The sequence below is a fragment of the Primulina eburnea genome, chromosome 4 (genome assembly GCF_022965805.1).
Source record: "Primulina eburnea isolate SZY01 chromosome 4, ASM2296580v1, whole genome shotgun sequence".
NCBI classification, from domain to species: domain Eukaryota; kingdom Viridiplantae; phylum Streptophyta; class Magnoliopsida; order Lamiales; family Gesneriaceae; genus Primulina; species Primulina eburnea.
The window spans coordinates 2,229,431-2,245,987 of NC_133104.1; the positions used below are offsets into that span (position 1 = coordinate 2,229,431).

General features: G+C 37.7%; 4 protein-coding genes across 5 annotated transcripts in view; all 4 read right to left on the minus strand.

The window, feature by feature from the left end:
- LOC140830573 (uncharacterized) overlaps positions 1-16,557 on the minus strand; it is a 33,885-nt gene that overhangs the window by 2,570 nt on the left and 14,758 nt on the right. The gene's annotated exons all lie outside the window — the stretch shown is intronic.
- Positions 265-5,285, minus strand: LOC140830572 (ASC1-like protein). Of its 2 annotated transcripts, none has more exons than XM_073193954.1 (6): positions 4,961-5,285; positions 2,020-2,283; positions 1,796-1,951; positions 1,070-1,255; positions 716-900; positions 265-538 (listed from the first exon to the last, which is right to left on the minus strand). In XM_073193954.1, exons 1-6 carry the CDS (start codon positions 5,038-5,040, stop codon positions 507-509), a joined length of 903 nt encoding a protein of 300 aa, XP_073050055.1. In that variant the 5' UTR covers positions 5,041-5,285; the 3' UTR covers positions 265-506. The 2 variants fall into 2 exon arrangements, with proteins under 2 accessions (XP_073050055.1, XP_073050053.1); XM_073193952.1 differs by having other exon boundaries at positions 2,020-2,249; positions 4,961-5,284.
- Positions 7,178-7,905, minus strand: LOC140829590 (uncharacterized). The gene is made up of 2 exons (XM_073192903.1): positions 7,656-7,905; positions 7,178-7,578 (listed from the first exon to the last, which is right to left on the minus strand). Exons 1-2 carry the CDS (start codon positions 7,903-7,905, stop codon positions 7,178-7,180), a joined length of 651 nt encoding a protein of 216 aa, XP_073049004.1.
- LOC140829591 (uncharacterized) lies at positions 7,908-8,426 on the minus strand. The gene has a single exon (XM_073192904.1). The coding sequence runs from the start codon at positions 8,424-8,426 to the stop codon at positions 7,908-7,910; it is 519 nt and encodes a 172-aa protein (XP_073049005.1).

Genomic DNA, 16,557 nt, shown 5'->3' on the forward strand with positions numbered 1-16,557 from the left:
CTTTTTATTGAATAAAATAGAACACTTAAAAAAATTTAGAGAGCATTTTTTGTAATTTTAAAATTAAAACCAAATTATGTTACGTTAAGTCTCTTAATCTTATTACAAAAAAGTCTCTTAATCTTAAAAATAATAATAATATGTATAATATAAGATATATCAATCGGAAACAAAATCAAACATAAACTATACTTCTTAATAATCTATAATATTGACCTTTCTTGGGTCGAATCCAATTATTTAATTTAATAGTCGAGTAGAATATGAAAACAACATGAAGATTGTATATATTATAATTTGAATACAATTTATCTTACAAGATATGTTGAAGGATATGCACTTACGTACGTGTTTCGATTAACTCTTACACAAAAACAATACTAATAATATTTTTTCATGAAATAATCATCCGATTTTCTTGAAATGGATCAGCTTGGAGATCCGTATCACAACATTCACACGTAAATTTGTATGTATGAATGAATCGTAGAACTTTCCTTTTCCGATCAATCTTCGTGCGGATCTTCATCTTCAGAATCTGCAGAAGAAACAAGGGACATGGTTACCTTAATCATCGAGGGTCCACGATGCAAGAAGTTGTCATCTTCTTGACACCCAAACAAGAATAAACATTTCTGTTGCTAACTGGAAATTTCTTTATGCTAGACAAGAGTCTGGATTAAATTTATGGAACATGTGTAAATTATTCTCTTACCAGATCGAACATCATCGCTAACTTTGCCCCTCGCAAGGACTTGCTTGACAAGCATCCGTAACATCAACACCCACCAGTAGATATGAAGAACGAGCAACGAGAAAAGAAGAAAATTGAAGATATAGTAGTAGATAGATCCTTTCCATTTGAGTTTCTCCTTGTCCCATATCTGAGTCACTTCGTAACTGCGTTGTAAGAGTAGAACGAACGAGAATGACGAATATAACAGGAACAAGCGACTTAGTGGTCTCACATGTACTTATTTTGATGGAAAACGAAGCTTTATCCAACTAAATATCTACTTCAAAATGATTCATAAAAGTATACGGCTTATTACAGAGTATGAGAATGAACCTCGTACTCCACAGGACCCAGAACGGATAGTAAATGAGACGGAGTAGGACCCAAGATAAGACAAAAAGCACAAATGAGAAGCTCGCCAATGTTTCTGCACCACTGTATTTAGACATCTTCCCTACTTCAAGAAACACATCGCTAGCATCGTGAAGAGCTAAAACAATTGAACCAACACGCACAAACCTGAACCAAGAAACAAAAATTTCTTAGCGGTACTAGATTCCACATCTTCACAATGTACCGTTCTTGTGCTTGAATAACGCAGAATCAAATTGTAAATTTGGTGATATATCTAATTTTTTCTGTTTGAAGCTACAAGTTCAGTTCCTCTCATCCAGCAGAAATATTTTCAACTTAAGCTTGCACTTTATAATCAAACGCTTGAAAAGACTATGACCAAACAACAATTGTTCGAGGTGGAAAAAAGCAACAATTACTCTGTTGTCCTGCGTGGCTAACTCTATGACATGATGGTTGAAACACAGTGTTGGGTGGGCATATGATTTTAAAAGCCTTAAGTTGCATGATTATCATCTTATAAATTTTTTGTACAGAAACAAGTGTTTAGGCCTACGCGAGATCTATTTGATTTCCTACTTTTAGTATTCAGGCCTACACGAGATCTATTTGATTTCCTACTTTTAAGGTGCTCTTTCATCCCTTGTTTTCCAAGTCGAGATCAGTTTTCAAAAGTAACAACACAAGCCTAAAACTTGAACAAACCTTGATGTGTAAGAAAATATAATGAGAATTAAAGTTGCAACATGATGACCCATAGAAACTCCAAAATCAGACCGCCTTGTTTCCCAAAATATCAGAGCAAAGATGGAGTATATGTAAAATCCACCAGTATACATATAGAGACCCTTCAGTTTCAACCTGTATACCAGAAACAATCAATAAACGAACTACAAAACAGAGATTCCACAATAGAAAGAAAATCATACTTGCACTTTTGGTCAGGCCAGGATTGGTTTCCAGGCCCAACCCAAAAATATTTGGTATTTTTGAACCAAGGCTCGTCATATGTCACGGCTAGGGCAAAAATCTCAGCAGAAAGGTAGTAAATACATTTCCATGATGACTCCTTGAATTTGCGTATTTTCTTCTTTTGCTCTTGTGATTCATTTTCAATGGCTTGCATTCCTTTTCCAAATATTAGACGCCTTCCGATCTTCTGCAGCATATTAATACAAGCGAAGTTGTGCAAACTGTCAAATAAAGTAGGGAAATTTTGAAGGCCAAATATTAGTTTGCAGAAAAAGAAACAAATCAAGGGTGTAATTAAAAACTACTGTATAAAAAAAATTCATACTGGAGACAGAACTTGTGGTTCTCGACATCACCGGTGAAGTGAACCAGAATTAGCAGAAGAAATCAATTACTCTATTTTTTTAGATGCAAAGCTCAAAATTATCTGCATTAATTTTAACAAAAATTTCCTGAAAGAGAATTCTACTTGTGGATTAACCAAATCATTTTTAACCAAGTGATTACATTTAAAATAAGTTCATCCAACATCTATGTCAAGTGCAAAATAACTACAAGGTGATATATATGCCATGAGTCCTTACAAAGACTAAAAGAGAGAGTTCGTTTTTCCATGCAACAAGGCTAGCATATTTAACAAGAAAAGAAAAAGTGCATACCGAAAATAACACAATGATAATTAGACATAGCCACAGCTGTAAGCAGGCTCGATGTTTCAATTACCAGTTTGGCCTGGCAAGATCCATTGGAGATAGAGGACGTATCATGAGAAAATCCCCAAGATGTTTTAAAACTTTAATGCCTTTTATCTCGATTCAAGCATTCTTGGTAAAACAAAAGCTTCATTTAGTTCATAAACATGCTAAAGCATGACACTGGAAAATGCATGAAAGGCAAAATAAAGGACCTTGGTTACATGAAAATTTATCCCTGCCAAAACAGACTATATGGAAAGCTTTAAGAGGAATTTCAACTAATAAAATGGAATCTTAAAAAATCAAAAACATAAAAAATATTAAACAATTATCGACCCACCTCCAATATGCTAGAACTTTTGGAACGAAGTAGCTTCTAACATGATATTGCAGCCAAGATGTCAACACGTTCAAAACTCCAACAGTTATGTTCCATTAAGTTGGTGCCTGATGTTTATTCATTATCATTTGTTGTCCAATACACAACCAACATGCATATTACGCCTTGACTATTTATACGGGGGCTTGTGTTGCTGGTCTTTGGCTTACAAATTAGGGGGCACACATAAAACAATTGTCGTTTAGCTTCCCATGAACATGAACTTGAGATTTGGGGCAAATTGGTTTCTTGCAAAGGACATCATGGTCGATCGTTTTCAATGCCGCAAAACTTTGTTTTTATTAACTGATCATATCCAAAAACAAAAAAAAAATCACTATATTTCCACACAACTTCGTGCAAGAAGCCTCCGAAATGTACCACAGTTTAATGATTGAGGCTTGTCTGATTTTCCTATACTTGTATCCTGAATACAGTCGAAAGCCATAAAACATTGTTGTGATCTAAAGTCCAACTGGGGAGACACCATCTTCAACATGTAGACATTCAATTTACACTATCAAGAGTCATCTTCTACGATCTTTCATTCAAGCTTTCAGTTTCCCATGTGCCATTAAGCGGTAGGCTAAGAGTCAGAATTTTGCCTATAAATAACATCATTAAATCTCTGAAATGGTGTTACACAAATCTTGAGTTATCACTTGAAATTCGAAGCTAAGAGAGTGTCTTTTTCGAGCAAAAAATCTAGTAGCGAGAACAAGCAGATTCCAGACTTCAACCGAACTTTATAACAAATTACGGTAAGTGGGCTTATGTATAAATACCTTGAAATCAGTTTGATAATTCCTGTTTTGAAGCAAAGTTTATGTATTTTTTATCTCTGATTTTTGAAGCACTGAACCCTATTGAACTAATGGTAGGAATATATATTCTGAAACATTCCTGATTACTGAATCTAATTGCTGATTATTGGCCTCACCCCTTAGAGGAGAGAACATATAAGGGATTTATATCAGTTTAGCCATGAAATTCACAAACGTGCTCAGTGCTTACTTTCTAAATTTTAGGTTCTGATTTCTGTTCTGAAACCTGTTATTCCTGAATACCGATTTCTGTTCTGAAAGTAAGCGTTTCTGTATATTATTTATATTACTGTTTCTGTTGAAAATGGTTTTGAAAACTGAGAGTTATTCCCGCACTCGTTTATTGAGTGACAACCATATCACTCACCCACCAAACTCATCTCAGATAAGAACTAAGAAGAAACGTTAGAAGAAGAAGAGCAAAACCAGTTCTGGAGCTAGTGAAGAAGACTGTTGTTTTTCAGTTCTAAATTATGTTTTCCGTCGTATTTGTTAAGACATTGTAATGTCTGGTTTTACATTTTCGCTGTAAAACATTAGTTATTTGAGTTTGTATCAGACAATGAAATATTCAGTATTATGAATAAAATACTGATTTCTGAATTTTGTATTCAAGAGGCTTGTTGTTTTCGAATGAGAATTTGAGAGCAATGCCGGTGTCGACCAACCCCATCCCCGGGGGCGTGACACAACTAACTAAAGATTATGGCATCCGATTCGAAATCGATCAACACCACCAACAAATAGAGCCATTCCAACCTCCTGGAAACTTCAAAACTTTGAATAGCTGAATTACTCCAGCATAACAATAACAAGAACAAATACAAACCCATCAGGAATAAGCATTAAAGGCAAAGTGGGCGCCATACAAATAATACAAAACATCGCGAAAAACACAATCGGATATAGATTATGACTAAGAAAGCAAATTTTAAAACAAAAACAAAAACAAAAATTCCAATTTATAAAAAGGGCAAGAATTTTTCAGGGAAAAACATACCTCGAAAACAAATCTGTCAAGGAGAAACCGAACAGTAGGAAAGAAGATTGCGAAAAAAGGTAGCACAACGAAATCTTCATATTGCGGGTAGAATTCTTGCTTCCAGTCCACAGATTTCGTCACCTCAAGAAAGCCCATGTCGACTAATATAAAGAACCAAAACAACTCTCCTTGTCTATGTAGTGATCACTGATTAAATCTGAGACTAAATATTTGCTGGGTTCATGCTTCTGAAACTCGCTGTTTTTAGTCAAGCTCAAAAAAAAAAAAAAAGATGGGATCTTTAAGTCAAAATATTTGTGCTACGGAGAATATTAATCAACTTTTATAGAAAACCCCTTCCAAAAATTCTTCCCAAGCAAGGCCAAATGAGTTTTCCATCAACATTAATTTTTTTTATAAATTAATAATATTAAAACCATAAAGTATTATTAATTTACAAAAGTATTAATTAATTATTTTAAAAGAGTATATTTTAATCTACCAAACATAAATTTGATTATAATATTAATTATGTTGATTGATCAAATCAAATTCACAATTCAATTTGACTGAAACGACAACTACTATTCATAATATTTTTTTTTCCAATTTGATAATACAACCCCCAAATCTTTAGAATAAATTATGAAAAGTTGGAGATGAAATTCAACTATATTTATTAAAGTCATATTATATTAAACAGTCTGTTATATATCTAATTTTAAATAATTATTAATTTATAATAATAACATGACTACAGGTTTATAAAAAAACTTTCGAAAAATTATTATCTTATTAATTTATTGAGATTCTGAATTTAGAACATTGATCCCAGTCGGATAGAAAATTAATATTATTTTAAAGAAGTTATTAATTTATAAATTTTTTTACTGTTATCAATAGAGTTGATCAAAATTAAAAATAAAAATAAAATTTTGATCTTACTAAAGTGATTTGATATGCTTCCTGAATTTTGTGATGCTGATATTTTCACTTGTATGCTTTCTTATTTATTTACGAATGTTTCGAAACTCTTAGCTTTTAAACGATTCATTTAATTTTTGTCTAAGTTACTAGAACATCACTAAGCGGGCGCTTTATCCGAGCGCTAGAATGTCTAAATACTAAGGCATAGTTTGACACATAAGATAAGAGAAGGATTGATAAATAATCCTCTTTATCTCATGTTTAGTACCTTTTTAAAAAGCTAATGATAATATCATAGACCCTTGATAAATAATGTTTTAGAAGGATAAAATATCCCTAATAGAAAGTGTGATAATTTTAATTTAATGATAAAATACACTACAAATGACTTAATTACCCTCGATTTATAAATGATTTTTTATAAATCTATGCTAGTAGGTAGAAATTAAAATCAAATAAATATTTTATTTATTTTTATATATTATATAATGTGATAATTATATAAATGAATTCGAGATAATTATATAAATAATTTTTATAAATCTCAATAAAATTATTAGTATCACTCGATTAACCTTAAAAATTGATAGTTGACTTGACTCACAAAATCAAGGGCTCAATTATCATATTATATAATATATAAAATTAGGTAAAAAATAAATAAATCATGCAAGTATTATCGGCACATGAACAGATAAAAAATATGAACTCAAGCAACAACTTTGAAATTATAAAATTTATTATGATAAGGTTAATTTTGTCATTACAATCTAATATATAAATTTAATCACTCTTACTAAAATCATACAAAACATCAAATATAATATTCTACATCTTATTTATCCTTAACTTATCCTTATATTATATATCGCATGTTTATCCTATCATGTGTACCAAACTATGCCTAAAAGTATAACTTAACTAGTTTTCTATTATTAAAATTGAAAGGTTGATATTATGTTAGACGTGAAGTTGGTCTTCATATTGTGTTGAGTTCGAGGTCAGACTTTATTTTTTACCGAGTGCAAGTCGAACTTATTTTTGTTGTCGAGTGCAAAGTCAGATTTTGTAACCATGTCGAACACGAGGTAAGACTTATTTTTGTTACCGAGCATGAGGTCGGAATGTTTAACCATGTCGAGCACGAGGTCGGACTTATTTTTGTTGCCGAGCGCGAAGTCAGACTTTTTAACCATGCCTATCACGAGGTCCAGGGGCGGAGCTAGAATTTTGATTCAGTGTAGGCTATGATATGCTATAAGTAATAAAAAAAAATCTTTTAATCATAAAACACCACAAATAACTACCTTACAATTGTTTTTTTCGAGTCTTCATATTTTGAAACCTTTGTACAATAGATTCATTATCAACAGTCAGAAATATATCTTTCTCTACATAGACAATGAGAATATCATTCATCCAATCATCACTCATTCGATTGCGCAACCTGTCTTTCACAATTTTCATGGCAGAAAACACCCTCTCTACTTTCGCCGTTGCAACTGGTAGAATTAATACTAATGTCAAAAGCTTATAAACCAATGGGTACACCATATTTTTCTTTAACATAACTAACTTCTCTGAAAAATCACCAAGTCCTTTCAATCCTTGAAATGCTTTGTTAGAACGCATATCACATATATAAATTTCAAGTTGATCATCAAGTGTGAGGAGATCAAATCTTGAAAAATCTTGTGGATCAAATTCAGCTAGTTGCATCAATTTTTTCTTGTCAAAAGCATAAAACAAGTTTTGTGGAAAGCTACAAAAAGGAGTAACTCTGTACCTGCATCTGAGAAACGATTATTTAACTCTTGAAGTTGCATGTCGATAACACCATAAAATAAATCCACACGATAATGATGCAAATTTGTCACTTCTGGTGGATTACAATGGGGACGACCACGTGGTGCCCATTGTGTGAACATATCATCCATTTTGAGAACATCAATGTAATGTTGCTCACAAAACCGGTGAACCTTTTCTAAAAATGAATCCCAACCATATCTCTCATTTTTTGGAGTCGGTGTTTGCATATTTATACCAAATCCATTGCATTCACAATATCTTGATCTTTTTTTTGCAATGCTGTCGACAATTCACTCGAAATTCCTAAGACATGTTTCATCAAGTGTAGATTGAATGCAAAATCAAATAAAAGTACTGACTCCAATAAATTAAATGCTTCAGTTTTTTGATCAGGAGAACTTGAATCATCTTCTGAAATTATTTCAAGCACATCAATGACAGCGGAGAACATGGAAATCAAGCTTATCAAAGAATTATAATGTGACCCCCAACGTGTATCCCTAGCACGTTGAAAGGTAGTTTCTTGATTAAGTCCCCGACCACTTGAAATTTCACTTCTCTTCAATGCCTCGACAATAAAATCTGAATGTTTCTCTCGAAGAAGATCAGAACGTTTGCAAGATGCTCCAACAACATTTAACACATCACCAACAACACGAAAAAAATTAGAAATCGGAAGATTTTTCTTGGCCAAATCTATAAGAGCTAGTTGAAGATGATGGGCAAAATAATGTATGTAAATGCACATGGGTTCTCCTTTAAAATCAGTGCTTTTAAACCATTAAATTTACTCTGCATATTACTTGCTCCATCAAAACCTTGTCCTCTCAACTTAGACATGCTCAAATTATATATAGAAAACATCTTATCATATAGTATTGGTAAGATGTTCAATTCCAATAAAGCGTTCATTTACATGTCCACTACTATCAACATAACGGATAACAACTGACATTTGCTCCTTTTTTGAAACATCACGAGATTCATCAACTAAAATAGAGAACAATGAATCACCAACATCTCTAATAATAACATTAATCGCTTCAGTGGCACAAGCACTCACTATGTCCTTCTGAATATCAGGTGATGTCAACTTGCAATTTTTAGGAGCATTTTCAATATCAAATCATTAATCTCTTTATTATGAGCACCTAAAAATTCCAATTGGATAAGAAAGTTACTTGGATTGAGAGAACTTTTAGATTCATCGTGACCTCGAAATGGATGCTCTTGTCGCAACAAAACTCTAATACAATCAATTGAAGCATTGAGACTGATACGATAATCATTCCACATTTGCTTTGACTGTTTGTGCAAAACTGATTGAATGTGCTCATCTTGATTCATCAAAATTTCACAATTCATTCGAGCTTTATGATGTTCGCTGTCATGCTGTCCAACATGAATATTTAACCTATCTTTACACTTCCAATTTGTGAATTCTTCATTAACAAAAGCCTCCCTTCCCTCTTGTTTTCCCTTAGTTGTCTTGAAGAGATAACAATACAAATAATATGTGGCATCTTTTTCTATACTATACTCCAACCAATCACTGAATTCATTAAACCATGAAGGATTGAACCGTCTACATTGGCTTACTCCAAATTTTCTTTTTGGAAATTCATAGCTTGAAGGTTGACATGGACCTTTTTACAAATATGCCCTTCTAACTTGATCTCTAATATTAACATTATATTCACAAATTGGAGTCCTAAGTCCAGGATCTGCCGGTAGTTGTGAGAAATCAAATTCTTCAACCCTAACATTTCCAATGCTTCGTACTTCTGGTTCTGGATATTTTCTTTTAAAAAATCTATACATTGTAGATATTGATTTCCTGATAAAATAAAAAAATATATAATATGTTTAGCTTTATATATATATAAATATTTATAAAACAACTTGCACTGATTTTTTTTTAAAGTCGTTATATTTTTTTATGTAATATTTTCAGTCCAGGAGACTTGTTTTATAATCAACTCTGAAACGTCTTCTTTAGCATTTTCAATAGCTTTGGCATATCTGACCATTTTCTCATTTTTCACTTTGAACTTGGCCTTACTTTGTTGTATTACCAATTCGGAATCCAAATATAGGATGACCAGGTTTAACACCCATGTTTCGGGCATCCCTAAGCCCGACTAAAAGCGCTTCATACTCAGCTTCACTATTAGAGGCCCGAAAGTTCATCTTCACTGCAATGTTGGTCTCTTCACATCAAGGAGATATCATCACAACTCCTACCTTACTTCCTGTTTGACAAAAAAAAAAACCATTTACAAAGATCTTCCATTGTTCTTCCTCTGGTACCCGAACAACTTCAGCAAGAAAGTAGGCTAAATCTTCGGCTTTAATGGTCAACATGGACTCAAATTTGATATCGTGTTCACTGAGCTCAGTCACCCACTTAATCAATCACCCATAAGTGTCCGAATGTGAAACAATTTACCCCACGATGCGATAGATGAGGACAGTGTTAGGATGTGATAAGAAATAAGCCCTCAGCCGTGATGACAAGGGCCAATGTCAACTTTTCTTAAGTGAGTGTAGTTAAGTTTAAATGATGGGAATAATTATTTAAGAAATATATGTTGTTCTTAAAAACAAAAAATAATGAATAAATAAATTTAACTACCCTATACCTCTAGTATTAATTATGATTTAAAAAATATCCAGTGACATCAAAAAGAAAAAAAATAAAAAAATTAATATGAATATGAATATGAATAAATAAATTTATTGTAGTAGCCCGAATTCCAAATTGGGTAATTAACGGAGTAATGGTGATTAAGAAGGTTTAAGGTGTAATTTTGGCTATGGTCATGATCGGACGGACCGAAGAGGGTTCGGAAGCACCGAAGAGTTCGGACGATCCGAAGTGTAGTTCGGTGAATCCGATCATAGGTGTCAAGTGTTGATCGACACGTCATTTTCCATGCATGTTCGGACGGTCCGAAGTGTATGATCGGAGGATCCGATCATGAGCTGTCAAGAGCCAATGGACACGTAGCGTTCGGACGTTCCGAAGTGTTGTTCGGAGGATCCGAACATGGCCTATAAACAGTGCTCGGATTTCCTCATTTTGACTTGCCAATTTCTTGAGTTTTGCCTCATAGTTGAGAGGATTTGGAAGGTTTCTAGGGTTAGTTGTTGGTCGAGCGATAGCCAAGAGCTGCCAGGAGTAGTAGCGTAGCGGCGCCTGAGTTTCAAGGCAATCGACATCAAAGGGCTGTCGACGGACGAAGGTAAACCCTAAACCTTTGGTAGTACTAGGGAGTACTGGTTTTGCTAGTCGAGCATGGTATTATTGATTGAGTATGCTTTTGATGCGTAGGCTTGTGCTAAACCTGATTAGCGGTGTTGCGTAAGGCTAGGCTTGCTGTGATAGAGGTACGAAAGTACTATCCGAGATATCCTGGTTGAGTATACATTCTTATATGTGTTGCATGAGTATTTGCTGCATTGTTATATGTCATATGATGCATGCTATTATGTCACGAGTTATGATGCATATTGCATTTCATGTTGAGCCGTATCTCCTTCGAGATAGCCTTTGCTGTTGAGCTGTATCTCTTTCGAGATAAGCTATATCTTGGGGCCGCTCAGCCCTGTCTTGTGGACGCATGGACACCGAGAGTACACAGTGGCCGACGGGTCGGGAGGGCTTCGGTGGTCCGGGACATTTTAGGTCCACGTCTGTCTTGTAGTGGATGCAGTGACCCAGAGGTTGGACCGCGCGGCACTATCCACTTGGCGCCTCTAGACTGAGCATTGTTGAGATCCTTTTGTGACTCCTGTTTCTTGACTACCCCGGTATCATGATCATAGCATGTGCATTTCATATAGGTCTGTATACTCATACTTTTGTACTGGGCGTTCTTATCGCTCACGTCCTCGGTTTTGTTTATTCTTGGACACCCCATTCCCACGGGGCAGGCCTCAGGTTGGATGGCTCAGGAGGAGCAGGAGGAGGACGTTGAGTAGCTGGTTGGTTTAGTTTTCAGTGTTTTCCATTTGATTCGATATGGTTGTACTGGATATTTCATTTTGAGTTAGTCTTGACTTCGATTTCGATTGGGTTGTATAACTATTGTTGTTGGCCATATTTCCGCTGTTATCTCTGATTATAATTGATTAGGTTAATTGCATGCTTAGTTTTTGATTAGTAGGTGATTCTGGAACGGGTCACTACATTTATGGTATCAGAGCATGCGTATGATTTTGGGATATAGATTCTGTTTTGGGATTTCCGTTGACCATTTTACCATTTTCCCTATTCTATCTTGTAGCGATGGCTGACCATTTTGATGACGGGAGTAGTCAGGGGAGTGTAGGTCGATGGGGTGACCAGGACGATCATAGACGTCATCGTGAGCATCGTCATCGTCGGGATGGTCCTAGGCGTTTCGATATGCATCGTTTCATGCAGATGGGGCCTAAGCCTTTAGTTGGCGGTGAGACTCCCGATGATGCGGAGGATTGGTTAGAGCGCATGGAGAGTTGTTTCCGCGCATTCCAGTGCACCGATGAGCAGAAGATGGAGACCCTTAGTTTTCTTCTCGAGGGCCGTGCTCGCAGGTGGTGGCGATCGACTTCTGCGCCGATAGTTCAGTCGCAGGGTAGAGCGACTTGGGTCGATTTCCGTGCAGCGTTCATGCAGCTGTACTTTCCTCCAGCCCTTCGCCAGGCCAAGACGATTGAGCTCCTGAACCTTAAGCAGGGGAGTATGTCTGTTGATGAGTATCAGCAGAAATTCTTTGAGTTGTTACCCTTCGCTCCTCATATCAGTGGCAGTTCTGAGGCCAAGTATGATCATTTCCTCCAGGGCCTTAATCAGGAGATCTTTGATCGAGTCACTGTCTGTGATAATCCTACTTCTTATGATGGGTTAGTGAACCGGTGTCGCCAGGCAGAGATCAGTCTCCAGCGTGGTAGGGCTATTCTTTCTTCTTCTAGACCTCCGAGTACTTTGAGGCCTCGATCTCAGTCATTCAAGAAATCTGGTTCATCTTCTTCTGGATCTGGATCTCGATCTAGTGGTGTTTTCCGCTTTGGTAAGAAGAAGGAGTCTTGTGCGCATTGTGGGAAGAACCATCCATCGGAGCAATGCCGAGTAGCCGCAGGAGCTTGTTATCAGTGCGGAGAGATGGGGCATATTAAGAAGAATTGTCCTCAGTTGCGAGGTGGAGCAGGATCCGGTTCTGGATCTCAGACGACTGTTCAGCAGAGGAGGCAGGGTCAGGCAGTGGGTAGTTCGAATCTTCGACCTCGTGCCCAAGGTCAGGTTTTTGCGCTGAACCAGGATCAGGCTGCAGATGAGACGGAGAGAGTCATAGCAGGTACTTTTCATTTATGCGGTATTCCTGCTTTTGTTCTTATTGATACAGGAGCCTCTCATTCCTTCATTTCTGCACGATTTGTTAAGCGTCATAGGTTACCCTATGTTTCTCTAGACGTCATTCTTTCTGTTTCTACTCCGATGGGTCATTCGGTGTTAGCGAAGCGTCTAGTGATGGGTTGTCCCTTAGATTTTGAGGGTAACGAGTTGACTGCGAATCTTATGATCCTAGAGATGGAAGATTTTGATTGTATCTTGGGTATAGACTTATTGACTACCTACCGAGCTACTGTGGATTGTTACCAGAAGCTTGTTCAGTTTCGTACGACTGAAAGCTCTAGTTGGTTTTTCTATGGTGAGGGAGCGCGACCTCCGATGCCAGTGGTATCTGCTCTGAAAGCCTGTCGTGCTTTAGAGTCGGGCGGGGAAGGCTACCTCATCTATGCGATTGATTCATCCACAGGTAGTGTTGGTCTAGAGGATATTCCAGTGGTTTGTGAATTTCCTGATGTTTTCCCAGATGAGATTCCTGGTTTTCCTCCGGTTAGAGAGGTGGAATTTGGCATAGATTTAATGCCAGGGACTGCACCGATTTCTCGTGCCCCCTATCGTCTTGCTCCGTCAGAGATGAGAGAGCTGAAGCAGCAATTGCAGGATCTTCTTGATAAGGGTTATATTCGCCCGAGTGTTTCGCCTTGGGGAGCTCCAGTCTTGTTTGTCAAGAAGAAGGATGGATCGATGCGGTTGTGCATTGATTATCGCCAGCTGAATCGGGTGACGATCAAAAACAAGTACCCTTTACCCCGTATTGATGACTTGTTCGATCAGCTTCAGGGTACTTCTGTTTACTCCAAGATCGACTTGCGATCGGGTTATCATCAGATGAGAGTCAGAGATGATGATATTTCCAAGACTGCATTTCGTACTCGTTATGGGCATTACGAGTTTCTAGTTATGCCATTTGGATTGACGAATGCGCCAGCGGTGTTCATGGATCTGATGAACCGAGTCTTCCAAGATTTTCTGGATCAGTTTGTGGTGGTTTTCATTGACGATATCTTGATCTATTCCCACAGTGTGGAAGAGCATGCCCAACACTTGAGGATTGTGTTGCAGATTCTTCGCGAGAAGCAATTGTATGCTAAGCTGAGTAAGTGCGAGTTCTGGATTGATCGTGTGGTATTCCTTGGTCATGTGATTTCCAAGGAAGGAGTTTCTGTGGATCCCAGCAAGATTGAAGCAGTGCTGAATTGGTCACGTCCGACGACGGTGGCTGAGATCCGTAGTTTTCTAGGTCTGGCAGGGTATTATCGTCGCTTCATCGTGAATTTCTCTCAGATAGCCAGACCATTGACGCAACTTACTCGGAGGGATGTTCCATTTGAGTGGTCATCCGAGTGCGAAGATAGTTTCAGAGAGCTTCGTCGACTTCTGACTTCTGCACCTGTTTTGGCGTTACCGTCAGGATCTGATGGTTTCAGTGTTTACACCGATGCCTCCACTCAAGGCTTAGGGTGTGTGTTGACGCAAAACGGTCATGTGATTGCTTATGCTTCCAGACAGCTGAAATCTCACGAGGAGAAGTATCCCACTCATGATCTGGAATTGGCAGCTATTGTGTTTGCGCTGAAGATTTGGCGTCATTATTTGTACGGTGTTCAGTTTGAAATCTTTACTGATCATAAGAGTCTGAAATATCTGTTCACTCAGGCTGAGTTGAACATGAGGCAACGTCGTTGGATGGATTTGCTGAAGGATTATGATTGCGAGATCAAGTACCATCCAGGTTCTGCGAATCTCACAGCTGATGCGCTTAGTCGCAAGGTGAGAGCCTCTGCACTTCAGACTTGTGCTATGACTAGTGCCATCCAGGATAGTTGCTCGTTGGGGTTTAACTTCAAGCATCGGAAAGGTATGGAGAGCATTCGTGTTGCTACCATTTTATCTGAACCCAATTTGTTCACTCGGATTCGAGAAGCTCAGATGTCTGATCTCAAGACTCAGAGATTAGCTCGGTTAGTTGGTGGTGATAGTAATTTCCATTATCAGTCCAATGGTCTTCTGTGCTTATCTAATCGGGTTGTAGTACCAGAGGATGACACTTTGAGGGACGAGATATTGTCTCAGGCGCATCGAAGCAAGTTAAGTGTTCATCCAGGAAGCAACAAGATGTATAGAGACTTGAGGCTGCGGTTTTGGTGGAAAGGGATGAAGCGCAGCGTGTATCAGTTTGTCTCCAAGTGTCTAGTTTGCCAGCAGGTTAAGGCAGAGCACCGTCGACCGGGAGGATTGTTGTTGAACTTACCTATTCCAGAATGGAAGTGGGAGCATATTACGATGGATTTCATTACTCACTTGCCATTATCTTCGAGGAACAGCGATGCTATCTGGGTAGTGGTGGATCGACTCACCAAGTCTGCTCATTTTCTGCCGTATAATCGTGATTTCACTTTCGATCGTATGGCTCGATTGTACATTCAGGAGATTGTACGTTTGCATGGAGTGCCTGTCAGTATTGTTAGTGACAGAGATCCTCGTTTTACCTCACGGTTTTGGGGTAGTTTCCAGTCAGCTTTGGGTACTACACTGAGTCTGAGTACTGCTTATCATCCGGAGACTGACGGTCAATCAGAGAGGACTATCCGTACGCTTGAGGATATGTTGCGAGCCTGTGTTATGGATTTCGGACCCGCTTGGCAGGATCATTTGCCTTTGATTGAGTTCGCGTACAACAACAGCTATCATCGTAGTATTGGTATGGCACCATTTGAGGCGTTGTACGGGCGACGTTGTCGTACTCCATTATTCTGGGATGAAGTCGGGGAACGACAGGTAGAGGGACCGGAGTTAGTCCAGCAGGCTATAGATAAGGTTGCAGTAATCAAGAAGCGGATTAAGACTGCTCAGGATCGACAGGCTAGTTATGCGAACACAAAGCGTCGACCTCTTCATTTTCAGCCAGGTGAGAAGGTGTTTCTCCGAGTTTCGCCTTTTCGCAGGATTTTGAGATTTGGTCTCAAGGGTAAGCTGTCTCCGAGATTTATTGGTCCATTCGAGATACTGGAATGTGTGGGAGATTTAGCTTACAGACTTGCGTTGCCGCCGTACCTATCAAGTATTCATGATGTGTTCCACGTATCCTTGTTGAGACGTTATGTAGCAGATGAGTCGCACATCTTACATCCATCTGAAGTTCAACTTGATACGGATTTGTCTTACGTGGAGCGACCAGTTCAGATTCTAGATCGCAAAGATAAGGTGTTGCGGAATAAGATCATTCCTCTTGTCTTAGTGCAGTGGCAGCGTCGAGGCACTGAAGAAGCCACTTGGGAGTTAGAGAGTCGTATGCGTTCGGAGCATCCAGAGCTCTTTTGAGTTGTGCTTTATATAAGTTTGTGTTTTCAGTTGTAATCATAGTATCAGTTGTATTCAACAACAATTGAGATGTATTAATGATGTTGTTATTTCGTTTTGTTCATTCTCTAAGCCTGATTTCGAGGACGAAATCTTTTGAGGGGGGGAGAATGTAGTAGCCCGAATT